Source organism: Telopea speciosissima, chromosome 9 (genome assembly GCF_018873765.1).
Source record: "Telopea speciosissima isolate NSW1024214 ecotype Mountain lineage chromosome 9, Tspe_v1, whole genome shotgun sequence".
Classification (NCBI taxonomy): domain Eukaryota; kingdom Viridiplantae; phylum Streptophyta; class Magnoliopsida; order Proteales; family Proteaceae; genus Telopea; species Telopea speciosissima.
The window spans coordinates 35,375,776-35,393,911 of NC_057924.1; the positions used below are offsets into that span (position 1 = coordinate 35,375,776).

At 40.1% G+C, this 18,136-nt stretch overlaps 1 protein-coding gene and 1 long non-coding RNA gene across 2 annotated transcripts; one reads left to right on the forward strand and one right to left on the reverse strand.

Annotated features, from left to right (window-relative positions):
- The first annotated feature begins 79 nt into the window (after window positions 1-79).
- LOC122640915 lies at window positions 80-17,253 on the forward strand. Its single transcript, XR_006329778.1, has 4 exons — window positions 80-255; window positions 11,351-11,355; window positions 15,176-15,180; window positions 17,243-17,253. It is a non-coding gene; the product is annotated as an uncharacterized LOC122640915 (long non-coding RNA).
- Window positions 17,250-17,926, reverse strand: LOC122640914 (nuclear pore complex protein NUP214-like). Its single transcript, XM_043834197.1, has 2 exons — window positions 17,617-17,926; window positions 17,250-17,516 (listed from the first exon to the last, which is right to left on the reverse strand). The coding sequence occupies exons 1-2, from the start codon at window positions 17,831-17,833 to the stop codon at window positions 17,278-17,280; spliced, it is 456 nt and encodes a 151-aa protein (XP_043690132.1). The 5' UTR covers window positions 17,834-17,926; the 3' UTR covers window positions 17,250-17,277.
- Between the last annotated feature and the right edge of the window lie 210 nt (window positions 17,927-18,136).

Consider the following 18,136-nt stretch of genomic DNA (forward strand, 5'->3'; position numbering starts at 1 on the left):
AGAGCTTGGAATAAGGCTTGAGCCCCCCCCCCCAAATCCGACTCTACATGTCCTTCTTCAGCCCCTTGGCCCCCTTCTTCAGGTAAATCTTCACTACCAACATCCAAATCATCCAAATTTTCCATCCTCCTCTTCTTGTTTTTCAAGATTGCTTCTCTCATCTCTGTAGCAATTGCTGCAGTTGTCTTTGTGCACTTGGCTACATCTCCATAACCACCAACCAAGTGTTGCTTCAATCTTTTTATTCCTCCCTTGGTATCCACCCACAAAGGATACACTTGACACAATTCTAGTCTTCTAAATTAGGCCAGTATCCATACTTCCACCCAGGATCATTAGACTTAGCCTTCCTTTTGGGATCCTTGCTTAGATCAATCCCTGATCCCGCTGTACTTATATTTTCAGCCTCACTACTACCATCAACATTGGCCATGTATAAAGAGCTGATGTCTAGTTGTCTACAATGATAGAAAATAGAAAAAAAATTAAAAATATAGAACTAATACTCTAATAGAAGACTAGAAGTACTACAACAGCACAAACATTGGCACCTTTTTTATGCAAAAGGTTTAATTAAGAAATATGAATCATATGACATCCGAAAGCATGGTTGGAGAAGGGGAGAAAAATTACAGCTGACTTGTATATTTATGAACAAAATATCTGTTCCCTTCATGTTTGTAGTAGCATTAGAACTTTTATCCAAACTATTTGCACATGCATCCTGAAAATTAATTGCATAAATGACCAAGAGATGCCCCAAGAACCCATTTTCTTTATTTCGTTCAATTAACCACAGTGTGAGGAAATTAAAGAGGATATTGCCAATAGCATCAGGAAGGGCCGAAGGGATGGATGAAGCAAAAAGGTGCTTCTGGTGATTGAAGGAATTTTTATACAAGTCAGGTGTAGGAGCACCTTATCTTTTCAAAGAAAAATTATGGGCAACAAAACAGCAGATTCAGCACCTTATCTTTAATCATTAACAAAATAGACCAGAAGAAAGGGAGTACGAAGAACTGAAATCAAAAGAGAAGAACTGAAATAAAAAAATCAAAAAATCAAAACACTTATCGACTTACAAGAGTTGTCGCTGAATTTGTCGCCGGAGTAAAGGAAGACAACTGGTTTCCGCAGCAAAAGGAAGAAATAGAAAGATGTGGTTAGAAGAAAAGGGTTTGGACTTTGGATATTAGAAGAAGAAGAAAAAAAAAAAGAATGTATAAGTGCACAAAATTACAATACTTACCGGTGGAGGCAAGGGATGTCGCCGGAAACCGGCGGGGGTGGAGATAGAGAATGAGATGTCGGAAATGAAGGGCACAAATTTTAGAAACCTTGATGGACTGAGGACTGAGAGGGAAGTGATGAAGTCTCAACTCTCAAGTTGCCGCTGCAAGCCTGCAACTCCGGCAAGTCGCCGTTGCCGTTGCTTCTTTTTTCTGGAGATTGAGAATGAGATATTGAGATGTCAAAACCCGGAAATAAAGGGTCGAAGGACTGAGGACTGAGAGAGAACTCAGGGAAGCCTTGAAGGAAGTCTCAAGGTCGCCGCTGCAAGTTGCCGCTGCCGCTGCTTCTTCTCTTTCATTTTTTTTATTCTTTCGATTTTGAAATGTGAAGGAATTTGATTTAATAAGTTACTTTTAGGTTTTGTTTTTTTATTTATTTTAAGTTTTAACTTTTTACTTATGATTCCATGCTTCTCAGAGCATGGAACTAAAAATACACCCCCAATGAGATATTTCCAATTAGAATATCTGATTAAAACATAAAAAAAATTAAAAAACAAAAGTAAACCAAAAAAAGGATCTAAGGTGACCGCCCAAAAGAAAAGGCATCCCAAGGCGGTTAAGGCGACGCCTTGGTGTCCAAGGCGCACGCCTTTCTGTTACACACTAAAGCGTCCAACCACCTAGACCCTCTAAAACCGCCTGGACGCCATGGCGCCGCCTTGATAACTATGGCAACCAATTTAAACCGGTTCAATTTAAAAAACAGAAAATAAACTAAGTATGCAAGCAAAATAAACCTAACCTATGGCTCCCTACTTAAGCCCTAAGTTCATGACTTCTTCTCCCTACTTGGAGCTGTATCAATACGGACCACGGTTCACGTGAGCCCGCACCCTCACAAACCCCCTTATCAAACACCAAGAAGCGTAGGGGTCGACAGATATAGGCTCCAAATTATATGGATATTGGACTTATCTAGCTCTGTTGGCGGTTCAAGTATGGGTGATAGGGAGCGTGGATCGAGTAGGCATTGGTGTGCCCCATCTTTTGACGCACATACCACTCCATCGTCATTGGATTATAGTGCATCACAACCTCACGGTGGATATGGATACGGATATGGGCAGTTCAATGGGGTACGGGACTATGACTCCCAGTCCCAGTCCCAGTCCCAGTCCCATACTAGATCATCTTTTGTGAATGACATCTTTGCATACCCTAACTACCCAACTCACCAGCCATACATGCTGCCAGCGCTGACATCATATCATACTAGATTAGTGGATAGTCATGATTCTTCTTCACAGATTGGACCGATTGGTAACCCTAACCCATGTCCTAGGATAGGTTACCTTCAGTATGTTGATGACTCCATTTACATGACACTTGTGGATGACTACACTCGTTTCTTCTCCCAAACTATACCGTGGTCCACGTATGTCATTCAGACAGAGAGCAATGGACGTCGACTCCAGCGGAGCATGAGTGGGGTCGATCCAAGAAGGCATAGTAATTATTACTAGGATTTGTTTTATACTTTTATGCCAGTTGTGACTTGTGAGTCTTGTGAGTCTTGCACTCTTGTGAGTTGTGAACTTGTGACTTTGTGTATTGACTATTGACTTTGTGTATTGACTATTGAGTAATGAGTATTGACTATTGAGTATTGAACTATTGAGTATTATGGAATTTATGAGTTATGACTTATGAGTTATTTTTGTTTCATTACTTTGTTTAAATTTCTTATATGTCTTTTAGTACCTAATCAATATGTATTTAACTATTTATACATCAGGGTCGGCGACTGTATACTATGAATCAAGGGTGCATACCCAAAACACCACTTGGAGTTCATTTTTTTGCAATATGAAGGTTTAAATGTGTTTATTTAGCTTAAATAAGGGTGTACATGAAGTATCAGGCCTTCATAAGGCCAAAAACCCACCGAGATGGAGTGCCAAAATATGGCAGAAAAAATACCATATTTCAGTGAAATTTCGGTATATTTCGGATATCTCAACCAGCCCGAGATACCGATATATCGCGAGATTTTAAACCTTGTTTACCAATTGCAATTCGAAATTCAAAAGGAGTAAGAATTTAAACTCAACATCCCATATCCCATGTTGTGTCATATCACTCTCTTTCCCCTTCCTATCGTGTGTTTGTGTCTTCCTTGTCTTCTGTTTCTATTCCTCAGAATTGGCAAGAGGAACTTGCAGATCCTCAGTGGAAAGAGGCTATGCTTCAAGAGATGAAGGCACTTGGGAAAAATGATACCTGGGAGTTAGTGGCTCTTCAACCAACCAAGAGACCTATGAGTTGCAAGTGGGTGGGCCGATTCTAGTCCTAAGGGGTCAAGACCAAAACCGGACCAATGAGCTAATCGGTTCCAAACTTGAGATCCAGGACCATTAACTAATGGGTGGGCCAGTTCCAGTTCCGGTTCCAAGTAGTCCAATCACAATTTTTTTTTAAAAATTCCCTAACACATGCTACATATATTTAAAAATATTATAATAAGACACTAATTTCAATCACTTGAGATAAGATTCATAATCACTTGAGATATGATTCATTTTTTTTTTTCAAATCACATAACTAGTCTATATTACCTCTTGTTTGATATTAATTAATAAGTAGGAACACCACCACCCTTATAAGTTAGGATTATTTTAAGGTATGTTCTTAAGTTAGCATTCACCCAAATCTTTGGTAATAGTATATGAGACAAGTAGTACTAGCCAAAATTGACAAACTAAAAAAATAAAAAGGTTTGACTTTAGCTCTCATGACCTTGAGTCTTAAGAATTAAGGTTAGGATGTAAATTTATAACGGTTCCATAGTTGTCACGGCGTCACGGCGATCCAAGTCGGTAGAGGGCTGTCACGTCGATTTATCGACATGTCGCCCGGCAAGCATGTCGACCATGTTTTATTTTTTATTTTCTCTATTTTTAATGTCATTTAGTATGATATAATATATATCCTATAACATCAAAATCAACATGAAAGTGTACTACTAATATACTATGGTTTAATTCATGAAAGTGTAATATCCATTAGTGTCTATGAAAGTATGAAAACATAGATTAGTGACTGTGCAAGCCTGCAACTGCAAGGCAAGAAGAATGAAAAAAAAAAAAGAGAGAACAACTTGCTGTAAATCTGTAATAAATCCCTGCCCCCACCTTCTGTCTCTTGATTCTTTCCCTGTCTCTGTGTGTAATTGTATATGTGTGGCTGTGCGCAGGGCAAGAAGAAAGGAAAAAAAACACTTTCTCTGTCTATGTGCAAGCCTGCAACTGCAAAGCAAGAAGAATAACCAAAAAACCGAGAGGTCCATGATTGTGTGCAAGCCTGCAACTGCAAGGCAAGAAGAAGTTAAGAAGACGAAGAAGTGAGAAGAAAAAGAAGAACTGACAAAGAGAGTTGCCGGAACTGAAGAAGACGAAGAGGTGAAGACGAAGAAGAAGAGTCGCCGGAGGACTGAGGAGATTGGAGAAGAAGAAGAAGAACCAAATAAATAAAAAATAAAAAATTACTTACCTGGAGGTTGCCTGAGGGGTTTGAACTTGCTGAGAGTTGCTTCTTCTTCTTCTCACTTCTTCGTCTTCTTGACTCCGTCAGTCTCAGTCTCAGTCTCTGTGTCTCTGTCTCACGAAGTCTCTCCTCTGTCTCGACAAAGCACTTTGTGATTTCTAAAATCTCCCAAATTCCAATTCCAATTAGGGATTTAGGGTATAGTAGTAAAGTGTACTGTTTAATGTTTAATGGTTTTAATTTTGTATGTTAATGTGACCAATACAAATCAAGGAAAAAGCATTTAAGCTTTTAAATGGTTTTAAAAAAAATAATATTAAAACCTAAGTTTTTTACACAAATATCGGGCGATATTTATACATAAGCCATGTCGAAGCTTGATATGCCATCTTCTCCATCGCCAGGACGCCATGGCGACGCCATGACAACTATGAACAGTTCCACCAGTTCCTAATTGGTAGATCTGGAACCGGACCAATAACTTATCGGTAGATTCGGAACCGGACTAATAAGCTATTGGGTAGGTCAGTTCCAATTCCTAGCGGGCCGGTTTCGGTCCTATTACCAGTTCTGGTCCAAAATTGATACCATTACGTTTGTTAAGTCTGGAGATCAGTTAGCTGATGTGTTTACTAAAGGTCTTAGTTGTAAATTGTTTCACCCAACTGTGCTCAAGTTGGGCATGTGTGATATCTATGCACCAACTTTAGGGCAAGTGTTGTAATACATGTGTAACAGAGTATAATGGTATAGTTGGTATTTTGTCATCTTTAGAATATTCTAGTATTTGTCTTCTTCTATTATAAATAAAGTAGGTTGTGATCATAATGACACATGCCATATTTCCCCAAGATTTTCATCACCTTCATTCAAAGTCAAATAGTGTTAATTCAATGTCGAATCAGGGCATGTTGCGGCACTTCTCCATTTTACAGAAACTTTAGATCTTCTTTACAATGGACCACACTTCGACCTCAGCAATTCATCCATTGACTGGAGAGGATGTTGAATATGTTAACAACAACGACAACACATGGCCCAATAGTCAGACCCTTTGCTCAATATGTTCATCAATAGAGGTAAGGGCTAAAATTAAGAATGAAAGAGATGGAATCATAATAGTTGGATAATGTATGGTTTTACCCCCCCCCCCTCCCCCTTTTCTTTTCTTTTTTTATTGTTTTTTTTTTTTTGGGGGGAGGGGGGGGGCTGGGGGGGAAGAGGGGGTGGAGCAGTGAAGTCCTGATTCAGTTAAAGCACTTAAATAAGCTTATTTTCTTAGAAATAAGCCTTGGATTGGTTTATATATGTGTTTGGCCTTTAGTCCAATGCGTTTTCATTGTAATGACGAATGAACCACTTTAACAGGACTATAATATAGGTATAGGCTAGGAAAACGGGATTAGTTAGTTAACTGTCTTTTTCTTTACTTTAATTGTTATTAGGTGTTATAGTTGGGCTGGATTAGGATTCTATAAGTTCAGTCTTGTTTTGAGTCAGTTTCCTTTGTTATTTCAGTTTTTTAGTTAATTTATGTTACTTTATTAGTTAAGGATTGGATTAGATCTTTCCTTTTTAATGTAGGAGTCTATTTTTGAGTATTCTATATAAGTTTGTACGGGCGGCCAGCATTGCACATATTAATGAAAACCTTTTTCTGCTTTTCTATTCCTTGCGTGAAGAAATATACCGTGGGTTCTATCAAGGAACCTTGTGTATGATCAAAGCTAGTTGGTGTTTGATCCTTCCAACAACCTTGCGGTGTGAAGCCCAGGCGTTTCTCTTATTGCTATCTTCTTCTTCCTCTATCTTCCCTTCAATTGTTCAAGTACAGTTCTGAATTTTCTGCTATTCATCTTCAAGTTCTGCAACTAGAATTCTGATTTAAAATTTATATGCAAGGGTTTTTTGACACGAATTAAAATTAGGAGGATCTAGTCATTAGAATCTTCTCAAATTTAAGGAGTTGTTCTAAAGGAAGAAGATCAGAATTTCATCCTGATCTGACCTACGGATCTGGGTTTATTTCAGATTTCCAATTCTTCCCTTGCGCCTTGAACTTGGATTCTCTCTTCAGTTTTGTGAATCGAAATCTGTTTTAACTGATCTGTTCTTGCTGAGTTTTATGTTCATTGTTCATAATCGATTGGACATTATTTTCCTGTTATCTGAATTTTAATCTGATCTGTAAAGTTACTGTTTTACCCCAATCCTAGTGTTAGTAGGATTGGTTCATATTTTAAGAACCAACCCTTGGGATTGACTTGAGGTTTTCAGCACTTATTCTATCCCTGATTTGCTGAACTCGATTGGAGTTTGGTGGTCATCTGATTTCCTTCTATTAGATTTCTTCCTAAATCTGGATATTATTCTCTGTACTTCGAACTTGTTCTGGATACTGTTTTGATCTTTCAAATACAGTATTACATTAAGTCCTGGTCCAAAAATTCGTCTTGTTTTATGTCTGTCTAATGTATGGGTTTTTGACTACTTGGCTTTAAATTGTAATGGGCTGAAATATAAAGCCCAAGAGTAGGGTCTAGAAGTGTATACGAAATTTAAATATTATAATTTCATATTCAATTGTGTGGGGCCTCTTCTCTCTCTCTCCACCCCATTGCAGCTACTTGGCCTGCATCATGGGGACAACCTATTTTCACTATTCAACTCTGTTTAAAGCTAACTAGCAAACTTGCATATGTGGCCATTTGTTAGGTGGCTGAAAAAGAAAATGTCTGGAAAAAATTAAATATATTCCAATTATTTCAGATTAAGGCTCTCTTTGGTATAGTTTAAATTTATGTTTATTGGACACATAAACATAAATAGATGTGTTTGGTATGATTTATGATCCCTATTTCTCATTAAAATAAATCAATACAAGCATAAATACATAAACAGCTCAAGAGTTGTTTATGATTTATCCGCATAAATTGTTAATCTTTGTTTATGCGGATACCATTAATGAACATGTGCACAATTGCTACTTAAGTGAGGGTAAATTTGTAAAATTAACAAAAATTAGAACAAAGCCTCTCTTTTGCCCCTCTCTCTCTCTCTCCAACCCCACCCTGCTCCCACCAGAATACATAATATATTCTTTACTTAAGCATACCAAACCTATTTTTCATTATATTATCTATTATATCTAGTAGTAACCAAATGATTATTGTTTATAACCCATAACCTATTATCATAATTGATTATTCTTAAATAGGTCAAAAATATAAATATAAACAATGCCAAAGAGAGCCTAAATTAATAAATAACGAACCTGATTTGTGAAATGTATCAATTAGCTTACTTATGCTATTAAGAATCATACAAGATATCAATTCAAGCATATAATAAATTAAGGTTAACAAATGAGAGAACAATAAATATAAATCAACTAAATTAATATAATTTTTGAAATGAGAATTCATATAGCCTTCTCATAGCATATAAAAATAAGGTCCAGTGAGTGAAGGAGAACATAGCCTCTCAAGCAAAATAAGCTGTACAACCAGAGGGAGATTAAGGGATGAAACTGGACATAGTGTTGAGAATTGCAACTTCCTGTTATAACTTCCTCATAATTCTATCTTCTTGCCCTCCATCACCTCTCGGCCTTTCACTTCCACGCCAATTTATTTCCCCCAAGCCCCCATTCCCAAAGGGAGAGAAGAATACCAAATAGGACTTAGCAGTACAAGTATTAAGTAGATATATACAAATATCGATATCACATAAAGCCAAGAGATGCTGACATGAACAAGCAAGATCATAGCTGTCATGGCATCTAGGCGATCCTAGGCATTGGGGGCATAGTTGTCAAGGCGTCGCCTAGGTGTGGCATTTTGGTCAACTTGGGCACCTTGGCCGCCTTGTTCGCCTACTTGAGCTCGCCTTGATTTTTTAGCCTCTTCATCGCCTTGGGTAGCCTAACCGCCGTGACAACTATGATTGGGGGAGGGATAAATCAAGGCGAAACCAACAGGGCACCTAGGCAACACCTTGACAACTATGAGCAAGATGTTCAAACATAAATATCACATAACAATTTTGCAGTTACAATCCTGAGCATACTAAATTACAACTAAATGAAATTATGATATATAGCAAAAAGGATGAATCTCACTTAACTGTATATATATATATATGTATGGTAAATGGTTCTCCGAGCAAGCGGTTTAGGGGAACCCACTAATGAGATGCGACAAAATGGTATCGTACATAGGAGGGCAGCGATGTCGTTGCATGTGAAAAGGAGAGAGATAGCAATAGCTGCCCTCCCACGTACGATACCATCGTTCAGTTGAGAAAGCATCGAAAATAGAGTACTTCTTGCGAGTTTCTTGCCAGTGTATCCTAGTGTGAGAGTGCCTCAGTGTCTTGTGAGTTTGTGCTTGTGTAGGGTGCTTGTATTTAGCATCTTCAGAGTTTGTGTATTTATGTAAGTTTTCTACGTTAGTCTTCTATGCGTCTGTAAGCTTTCCTTATATGCTTAACCCTGTGGAAAGACTATTGATAGAGAAAAGGAACAGGCCTAGACAGTTGTCCCCATAATCGTTTCCCAAATCTGCAGTCCCTACTTGATTGAGGAGATCTTGGGTATCTTAAGTATTGTCGGTAGAAATCCTCTCATTGCCAGACTCTTGGTTAGGAGACTCGAGCAACATTGTGAGCTGCCCTTTTAACTCTGCCTTAGAGAGAGTGGAGTTTTAAATAATTGAAGCTAATTCTTTAAGCTCTTGAGAAGCAAAGGTGGCTGGTAAGGCCTGTATTGAGGCAGAGGGAAAAGCAATTGCTTGTAGCCTAAAATGAGGCTTGCATAAATTGGTAACTTCAAATTTCTCCCACCATTTTCGGTAGACTTGTCTTCAAGCTGAGGGATGTAATCCCAATTATCTTCTTCTTGGGATAAGGCATCATCCCATTTCATAATCCAAGGGATCTCATATAAGATCTGAAAATAGATTTTTTGATCTAGTGTAGAAAAATTTTTATATATAAACATATTTAGAGAGAGAGAGAAAGAGAAGATCATTTGTCACAGAGAATTTAAGTGGGATGGATGAAGTGGAGAGGTGCGCCTGGAGTGTTGTGTCACTGACGTATTCCTTTAAAGCTTAAAAGAAAGTTCTATAGGACTGTTGTAGAACCGGCTATGATGTATGGGGCAGAATATTGGGCATTCAAGAAGTGTCATATTGAGAAGTTGTGTAGCAGAGATGAAGATGTTAAGATGGATGTGAAGAAATCTACGAAGGATAAAAAAAGGAATGATCGTATTAGAGCTGACTTGGGAGTTGCCCTGATCAATGACAAGCTCCAAGAGAGTCATTTAAGGTGGTATAGTCATGTTCAACGGAGGCCTAGGGACACCGCGATAAGGAGGAATGATACGATTGAAGGAACTAAAAGAGCTAAGGGCAGGCCTAAAATGACCATAGGAGAAGTGGTGAGGAAGGACATGCATAGTCTAGGTCTTGTACCAAGTATGACCTCAGATAGAGCGTATTGGAGAGCGAGGCTCATGTACCAAACCCCATTTAGCTGAGAGATCCTACGGACTTGCTGGGCTGCCTCTTTCCTTTTACTTTCATCTTTCGTTAACTTTTTATTTTCATCTTTCGTATGTCATTTTCTATTTTTCATTTCTCATCTCATTTTCCATCCCTCTTTTCCCATCTCTTTATTCCCCTTCTTTATTTGGACCTCAGTTTTCCCTACCTTATTTTGTTTGGATCTATGTAGCCGACCCCATTAAGTTGTGATAAGGGGCTGAGTTTGTGGTTCTATATATATATATATATAGATATATAGATATATAAACACACACACATACATACATAGTTCATGCATAGTATTCAAATAAAATAGAAAACATGTCTCATTAGCATCCTAACAACAACAACAACTCAGCCTTATCCAAACTAAATGGGGTCGGCTACATAGATCCCAATAGAAACAAAAAATTAGTAATAAGAAGTAGGAGGAGGAGATCACAGCAAAGACACAAACTCTAAGGCCTTAACCCAACTTAGCTACAAACCGCATCATATCTGCTAAACATTCCGCTCTTGTCCTCAAGAGAGGCGTGTAATACAACAACAGCGTCCCAACAACAAAGACCAACTAAAAGGGGTCGACCATGTGGATCTTCCCTCTCCAATCACTTTTGTTTGAATTCATAGAGGAAGCAAGGCCTAAGCTAAGCATGTCTTTCTTCACCACTTCTCCTATGTTTATCTTAGGCCTGCCTCTAGCTCTTTTGGTTCCCTCCATCTGAATCAGGTCGCTCCTTCGGACTAGGGCATCTGAAGGCCTCCGTTGAACATGGCCATGCCACCTCAAGCAACTCTCTCTAAGTTTATCATGGATTAGAGCTACTCCCAGCCCAGCTCTAATATGGTCATTCCTTACTTTATCCTTTCCAGTTTTCCCACACATCCATCTCAAAAACGGGCAGCAAAAAAACCATCTTCATGCCATAAAAAAATCAATAGGGGGCTCTATGGCATTAATCATCTAGAAACTAAAAGTGTACTTACAATAGAAAAGGAAAGTGATTGAAATAGGAAAGAAAGAAATCGTAAACTCTATCCATAATAGGGATAGATGTCCCTAATAACTAAAACTCTATCTTAACTAGTTAGAATAGGTGTCTCACATGATTAAAACTCTATCCAAAGTAGGAATAGCAGTTCTATTCATATGAGACTATCTTCTCCTTAACAACCAAGTAAAATAACAATTACTTAATGAAATAAAACACTTAAACTAAAGTAACACAATAAATCTTGTAGTCGTACCTCCTACACATAATTTAGGCACATTAAAGCAGCATATTACAATGAAAAACTATTAGACCAAAGGCCCAACACATATATAACTGTTAACAAAACAGGAATTTCGTGAATGGCTTGAATGATCAATGAGATCAGTCAAACTCTCTATTTATAATAATAATAATAATAAAAGAGATTACAAAGGGAAACACTGTTCAGGGCACTATTCACGATACTGTTCACGACACTGTTCACGTGAACAGTGTCACAGCCCAAATTACAATCCTACCCTTGTTCAAAAGTACATAAATAAAGCATAAATAAAAAACCCAAAATACCCTTATAATATCGGGTAACACATCTCAACACTCCCCCTCAAGTTGGGGCATAGATATCACACATGCCCAACTTGACTAGACTAGGATAAAACAACTTCCCACTCAACCCTTTGGTGAAGACATCAGCCAGTTGATCTCCAGACTTCACAAAAGGAATACAAATCTGCCCACTCTCTAACTTCTCCTTGATGAAGTGTCTGTCAATCTCCACATGTTTGGTACGGTCATGCTGCATTGGATTGTGGGCAATGCTAATTGCTGCTTTGTTGTCACAGTACAACATCATTGGAAGATGAACAGAACCACGAATATCAAGGAGTAAACTCTGAAGCCACAGTAACTCACATATGCCTTGGGCCATAGCACGGAATTCAGCTTCAGCACTAGATCTTACCACAACATTTTGCTTTTTACTCCGCCATGTGACTAGATTTCCTCCAACAAAAGTACAATACCGGAGGTAGATTTCTGTCGGGTTACCACCCAGTCGGCAAGATCTCGTGTAAGCCTCAATGCGAAGATGGTCATGAGGAGACAAAAGGATCCCCTTTCTCGAGGCGACTTCAAGTAATGGAGAATACGAAGAACAGCAGCCATGTGAGTGGAATAAGGATCATGCATGAGCGGCTCACAAGACTCACAAAGAATGGCAATATCCGTGGTGTGGGAGAGATAAATTAGCTTGCCCACCAATCGTTGATATCTGCCCTTATCAACAGGTTCACCATCCTTCTCTTGCGGACGGGTAGTAGCTTCCAAGGAGTGTCACAAGGATGACAACCAAGCAAACCAGTCTCGATAGTAAATCTAGAACATACTTTCTCCGGGAGAAAAAGATGCCTTTTGGAGAACGGGCAACTTCAATCCCAAGAAAATATCTTAGCTATCCTAGATCTTTTATGTCAAATTCCCGTCCCAAGAAAGCCTTGGTGAGAAACTTCATCAGTATCATTACGATCACAACTATGTCATCAACATAAACTATGAGAAGAGTGACCTTTTCTCCCTTTCGCTTGATGAACAGAGTGTGATCAGCATGACTTTGTTTGTATCCACAGGAGACCATGGCTTTATGAAACCTACCAAACCATGCCCGTGGAGATTGCTTCAACCCATAGAGTGCCCTTTTGAGCCTACAAACTTTCCCATGGGTCTTGTCGGAGGAAAAACCCGGAGGAACATCCATATAAACCTCCTCTTCCAACTCCCCATGAAGAAATGCATTTTTACATCCAAGCTCTTGTAGGTCCCGGCCAAAGTTGACAAGACAAGACAAGTAAGACCGGACGGTGTTTAACTTTGCAACGAGGGCAAATGTCTCCTGGTAGTCGATCCCATAAGTCCGAGTGAAGCCTCGGCCACAAGCCTGGCTTTATATCTATCCAATGTTCCATCGCTCCGCTTAACAACAAATACCCATTTGCACCCGGTGGTTTCTTACCCGAAGGAAGAATAACTAGCTCCCATGTCTCATTTTTAAGTAAGGCCGTCATTTTTTCCATCATGGCCGCTTTCCACTTTGGATCTGCAATCGCCTCCTGCCATTTCGAGGAATAGAAGCAGAGGAAAGAGAAGAAACAAATGCACGATAGGAAGGAGATAAAGCATCATAGGAAACAACATTGGAGATGGGGTGTTGGGTGCATGACCTAACGCCTTTACGAACAGCGATAGGTAAGTCAAGGGAAGGATCCTTACCAGATGATGTAGTCGGGTTTGGATCTGGATCAAGTGCAGACGATTATGGAGGTGGTATGGTGGTGGTGGTAGTCTCAACTTGTCCTGTGCGCTCCCGGGTATATACCTTATCAACAGGGATTTGACTGACTGGTCTACGCTCCCCCTGAATAGGAGCCACTATAGGAGCTGAAGTTACAGAGGGCTCCCCCTGAATAGAATCCAGAAGAATAGAAGACACATCTTCAAAACCCTGATCCTGCTCCCCCTGAAGAGGTGTCTGGGAATAATATGACAAGGACTCATGGAAGACAATATCCATGGAGACAAAAGTACGACAAGAAGGTGGATGGTAACACTTGTATCCTTTCTGGGTCGCAGAATAGCCCAGAAAAATACACCGAATGCTCCGTGGATCAAATTTCCCATGAGGCTGATGATTGCGGACATAGCCAACACAACCAAAAACTTTGGGGGGAACCACAAAGGAGGAGGAACCCTGGAGGAGATCAACGGGGGAACGACCATCAAGGACACGGGTAGGCACACGGTTGATGAGATAAGCGCGGTAAGAATGGCATCACCCCCAGGTAGTGAGAAGGAACTGCCGTGCAAACATAATGGCCGGCGACCTCAAGGAGATGTCTATTTTTCCTTTCAAGAACCCCATTCTAGCGGTGTGTCAACACACTGTCGATGGACAATACCAGTGTGCACCAAATAAAGTTGGGCCGACCCTCCATGTACTCTCGCCATTATCGCTGCGTAAAATGCGCAGGTGGCATTGAATTGGGTCGAACCATACGATGAAATAACGAAAACAACGGAAGACCTCACTTTTATGGCTCATCATGTACAAGTGGCACGAGTATAACAATCAATAAACGAAACAAACCATCGATGACCGAGAAAGGGAAGTACAACGGCGGGCCCCACACATCGAGAATGAACCAAAGCAAAAGGAAACTCACTTCTTTTATTTAATAAAGAATAAGCTGAGCAGTCTGTTTGGCCAAAACACAAGCCTCACATAAAAACTCATTCCTATTACAATGCTTAATCAAGCTCGGAAACAAAAGAGACAAAGTACTAAGGGATGGATGACCAAGTCGGCAGTGCAGAGATGAAGGTCGGGGACGAGTGGATTGTAAATGATGAGCCGTAGAGGAAGCCGAATGCAAAGTAGAAGGCGACCCGGTCAAGTAAGTAGAGACCACCCCGCATCTTACCACCCCCAATCGTACGCCCGTCTCCAGATCTGTATGACACAATGAGAAGGGAAAAAGTCGGTTGCGGTTCGGATCCCTAGTGAGACTACTTTAGAGAGAAGGTTGGTAGAAAAGGGCGGAACATGCAAAACAGATTTTAATGAAAGGGTAGGGGAGCAGCGTATGGAACCCTTCCCATTAATAAGAGAAAGGGAACCATTAGCTACTCGAACACTGTCTTTGCCGGAAGATGGAGAATAAAGATGAAATACATGGGAGGAGCCGTGTCATGTGGTCGTGGCACCGGAATCTATAATCCAAGGACTGGATACGCCGATGCACACGACTCATCGATTGGAGTACCGAGGCAAAATTAGAACCAGGAGGGGCAGCAGGTGTAGATGCCGTAGTGGAGGCAGCGGAAGAGGCCTGTAGCATGCGACGGAAAGCTAGGAGCTCATCCTGAGTAAGCCCAATGTCAGATGAAGGGGCAGCAGCAGCAGTAGTAGGAGAATCAGCCATATGAGCCTTGGGCTTAAACTTCCCACGGGCTTTCTTTTCCTCAAAATCAGCGAGGCTTCCCATGGAGCTTCAAGATTGAGCCTTAGTATGATAGAGCCATTGCAGTGTTCACACTGACAGGACCTTTAGGGACAGCAGTACCACCATCAGTAGTAATAAGAGAAGGAGTACTGGAAGCAACTTGCAAGGCGGAGCAATCAACAGTAGAGGAATGCAGCATAGCAGCCCGACGAGATTCCTCATTATGAACCAAGGCAAAGGCCTGTTCTAGGGATGGAAAAGGGGACTGCCCAAGTACTTGCACCCGAATAGGATCAAACTCCATATTTAGTCCAGCCAAAAAATCATAGACACGTATTTTGTCAACGTGTTTGTGATAGGCAGCCGGATCGATGCTGAGAGGGTGATAGTCGGAGTAATGATCCAATTGCCGCCACATGTTCTTGAGGGCAGCATAGTATTTGGAGACAGAGAGCTCTGTTGGGTAGTGGCATTAGCCTTCTTTCTAATCTCATAGACTGCATCATTCCCGTGCGACCATAAGTCTCTTTGGCACCATTCCGGATAGTATGGGCAGTGTCGAGAAGAAAATTGTCCGAGATATCCCCTTGCATAGAATGGATCAAGTAGGACATCACCATCGCATCATTCGATAACCACTTGTTGAGCTAAGAACCCTCTTCCACTGGTTTAGTTGTTGTCCCAAGAAGATGGCCAGTGAGGCCACGGCCAGCCTTGTCAAATAGGTAGACCGAGACCACTTCGGTAGTTAGAGCCATCAAGTTTGATTGGGGCAGCAAGGGGAAGAAAATCAGTCGGGCTGGCCATCAATGCGAAGAGGCGAAGAAGAATCTGAACCAGTCATTGCAGAGGTAACCAATCTTCAATGAAGCAAAACAGCCAAAAATATCCAAAAATTCTGGAATCGACCCCCAATAGAAAAGGGTTGTATTGGAGCAAAAATCTCAGATATGTAGGCTGGGAATGATGTCGAATGAAGGCAGCAAGGGTGCCAATCAGATGCAAGAGAACAAGCAGCCCAACCCCAAGATCGATTAATGTCGGGTTTTGAAAAAACCCGAGAAGAGAGATCGATAAGGGTGGGTCTTCAACCAATCTGATGAAGTGAATAGGGGCTGAGAACAATATCAAATAAAGATCCCACAATAGAAGATGCAGCCGAAACAAATGTAAAGGCCTGATCTCCAAAAAAAAATAGGAATCTTCAAATCGCAGACAGTGCTTCAGCTCCACTCGATCCAAAAAGAGGCATAAAAAAGGAGGTATATTGGGGCAGCAGCTAGATCATTACGATCACCTCAGTAGTGCTGCCCTAATGGGAGAAGAAGAACCAAAAGAAAGGAAGAAAGAAGAAGGGAAGAAGCTCAATGGAGGGAAGGAGAAAAAAATCGAAGGGAGGGAGGTGGGTTTTGAAAACCTAAATCAGAGTGTATTTGGCTCTAATGCCATGTTAACAAAACAGGAATTTCGTGAATGGCTTGAATGATCAATGAGATCAGTCAAACTCTCTATTTATAATAATAATAATAAAAGAGATTACAATGGGAAACACTGTTCACGGCACTATTCACGATGCTGTTCACCGCACTGTTCACGTGAACAGTGTCACAGCCCAAATTACAATCCTACCCTTGTTCAAAAGTACATAAATAAAGCATAAATAAAAAACCCAAAATACCCTTTTAATATCGGGTAACACATCTCAACAATAACCAACCCACAGCTTATTTCTAATAAAATAAGCTCATTTATGTGATTTATCTGCATTAGGGGGTAAACTACGGAGATCAAAAAGCACGTAGCATGGAATACATTACTTATGAAGATAAACAAGAATCCACATGAAAAGGTTTAAGGAATTAGTCTGTGTTAACACAGTTGTAACATGCGGGTGTCTTCAAACAAACACTAGAGGGAAGAAGTAGCACATAGAGTAAGGGTTGAACTAGATACTCATTAGTTATAAAGCTACACAGTAGACAACATTTACCTTGTTAAGAAGAGAATCAACCGAGAATAAATGAACCACTCCACCAACAGTGACAGCAAGCGTTGAAAAATCCGTAGACAATGCCAAAATGTAAGCCTTACCAATTGGAACATCTACAATACTAAGGTCTTGGATACATGAACCTCTATTTTTCTCCTTTATTTCCTTTGCTGCCTCGATAACATCCCTTGTCTTTGCAACACAGAACCCTAGAAACAAAACGCCCAAAATTACAATTGCCCATGTGAAACCCAACAAGAGATGAAAACCGGAAACAAAGTAGTACAGAAAGAAAGAGAGTAAACCAACCTTCGTTGTGTGCAACGAATATGGCTCCAAATTGTTCAGAGACGACCAAAGGTCTTGTTGGAGGACATTCAGTATCAAAATTGGTGTTCTGTAGCTTTATGGGTACAGATTCTCCAATCCTCTGAAAGATATAATCCACAGATGCTTCATGGTTGCCTTCCTTCTCTTCGTCTAGCTGAATAGTATAACCTCCCCATTCATCTTTCAACACCGCCATCAGAGTGTGTGTTTTGTATAAATGGATGGTCCTTGATAAAGAGATTCAGAGTTTAAGACTTGCCAGTCTGAGCCCCAAGCCTCAGAGTTTAAACAGCCTACAATATCAATGTTGCACTTTCAAAATTTTTTCGGAGTCAGGACCATCGTTAGTTATAACAGGAATAGCCAAAAAATAGTGTTCAATATGGCATGTTTAAAACGGCTCACAAATTTAAATGGATCAGTAAGAAATATGGTCAAACATTTCAAGAACCAAAAATTTGAAAAAGGAAAATACAAGTTTTAAATGTTTAGATTTAAA

What these genes read in the sequence shown, in the direction of transcription:
- LOC122640914 (XM_043834197.1), bottom strand. Translation starts at nt 17,833, where the DNA reads ATGGCGGTGTTGAAAGATGAATGGGGAGGTTATACTATTCAGCTAGAC. An exon ending in ATTCGTTGCACACAACGAAG is followed by an intron (nt 17,517 to 17,616) that starts GTTGGTTTACTC and finishes TTTTGTTTCTAG; the next exon opens with GGTTCTGTGTTGCAAAGACA.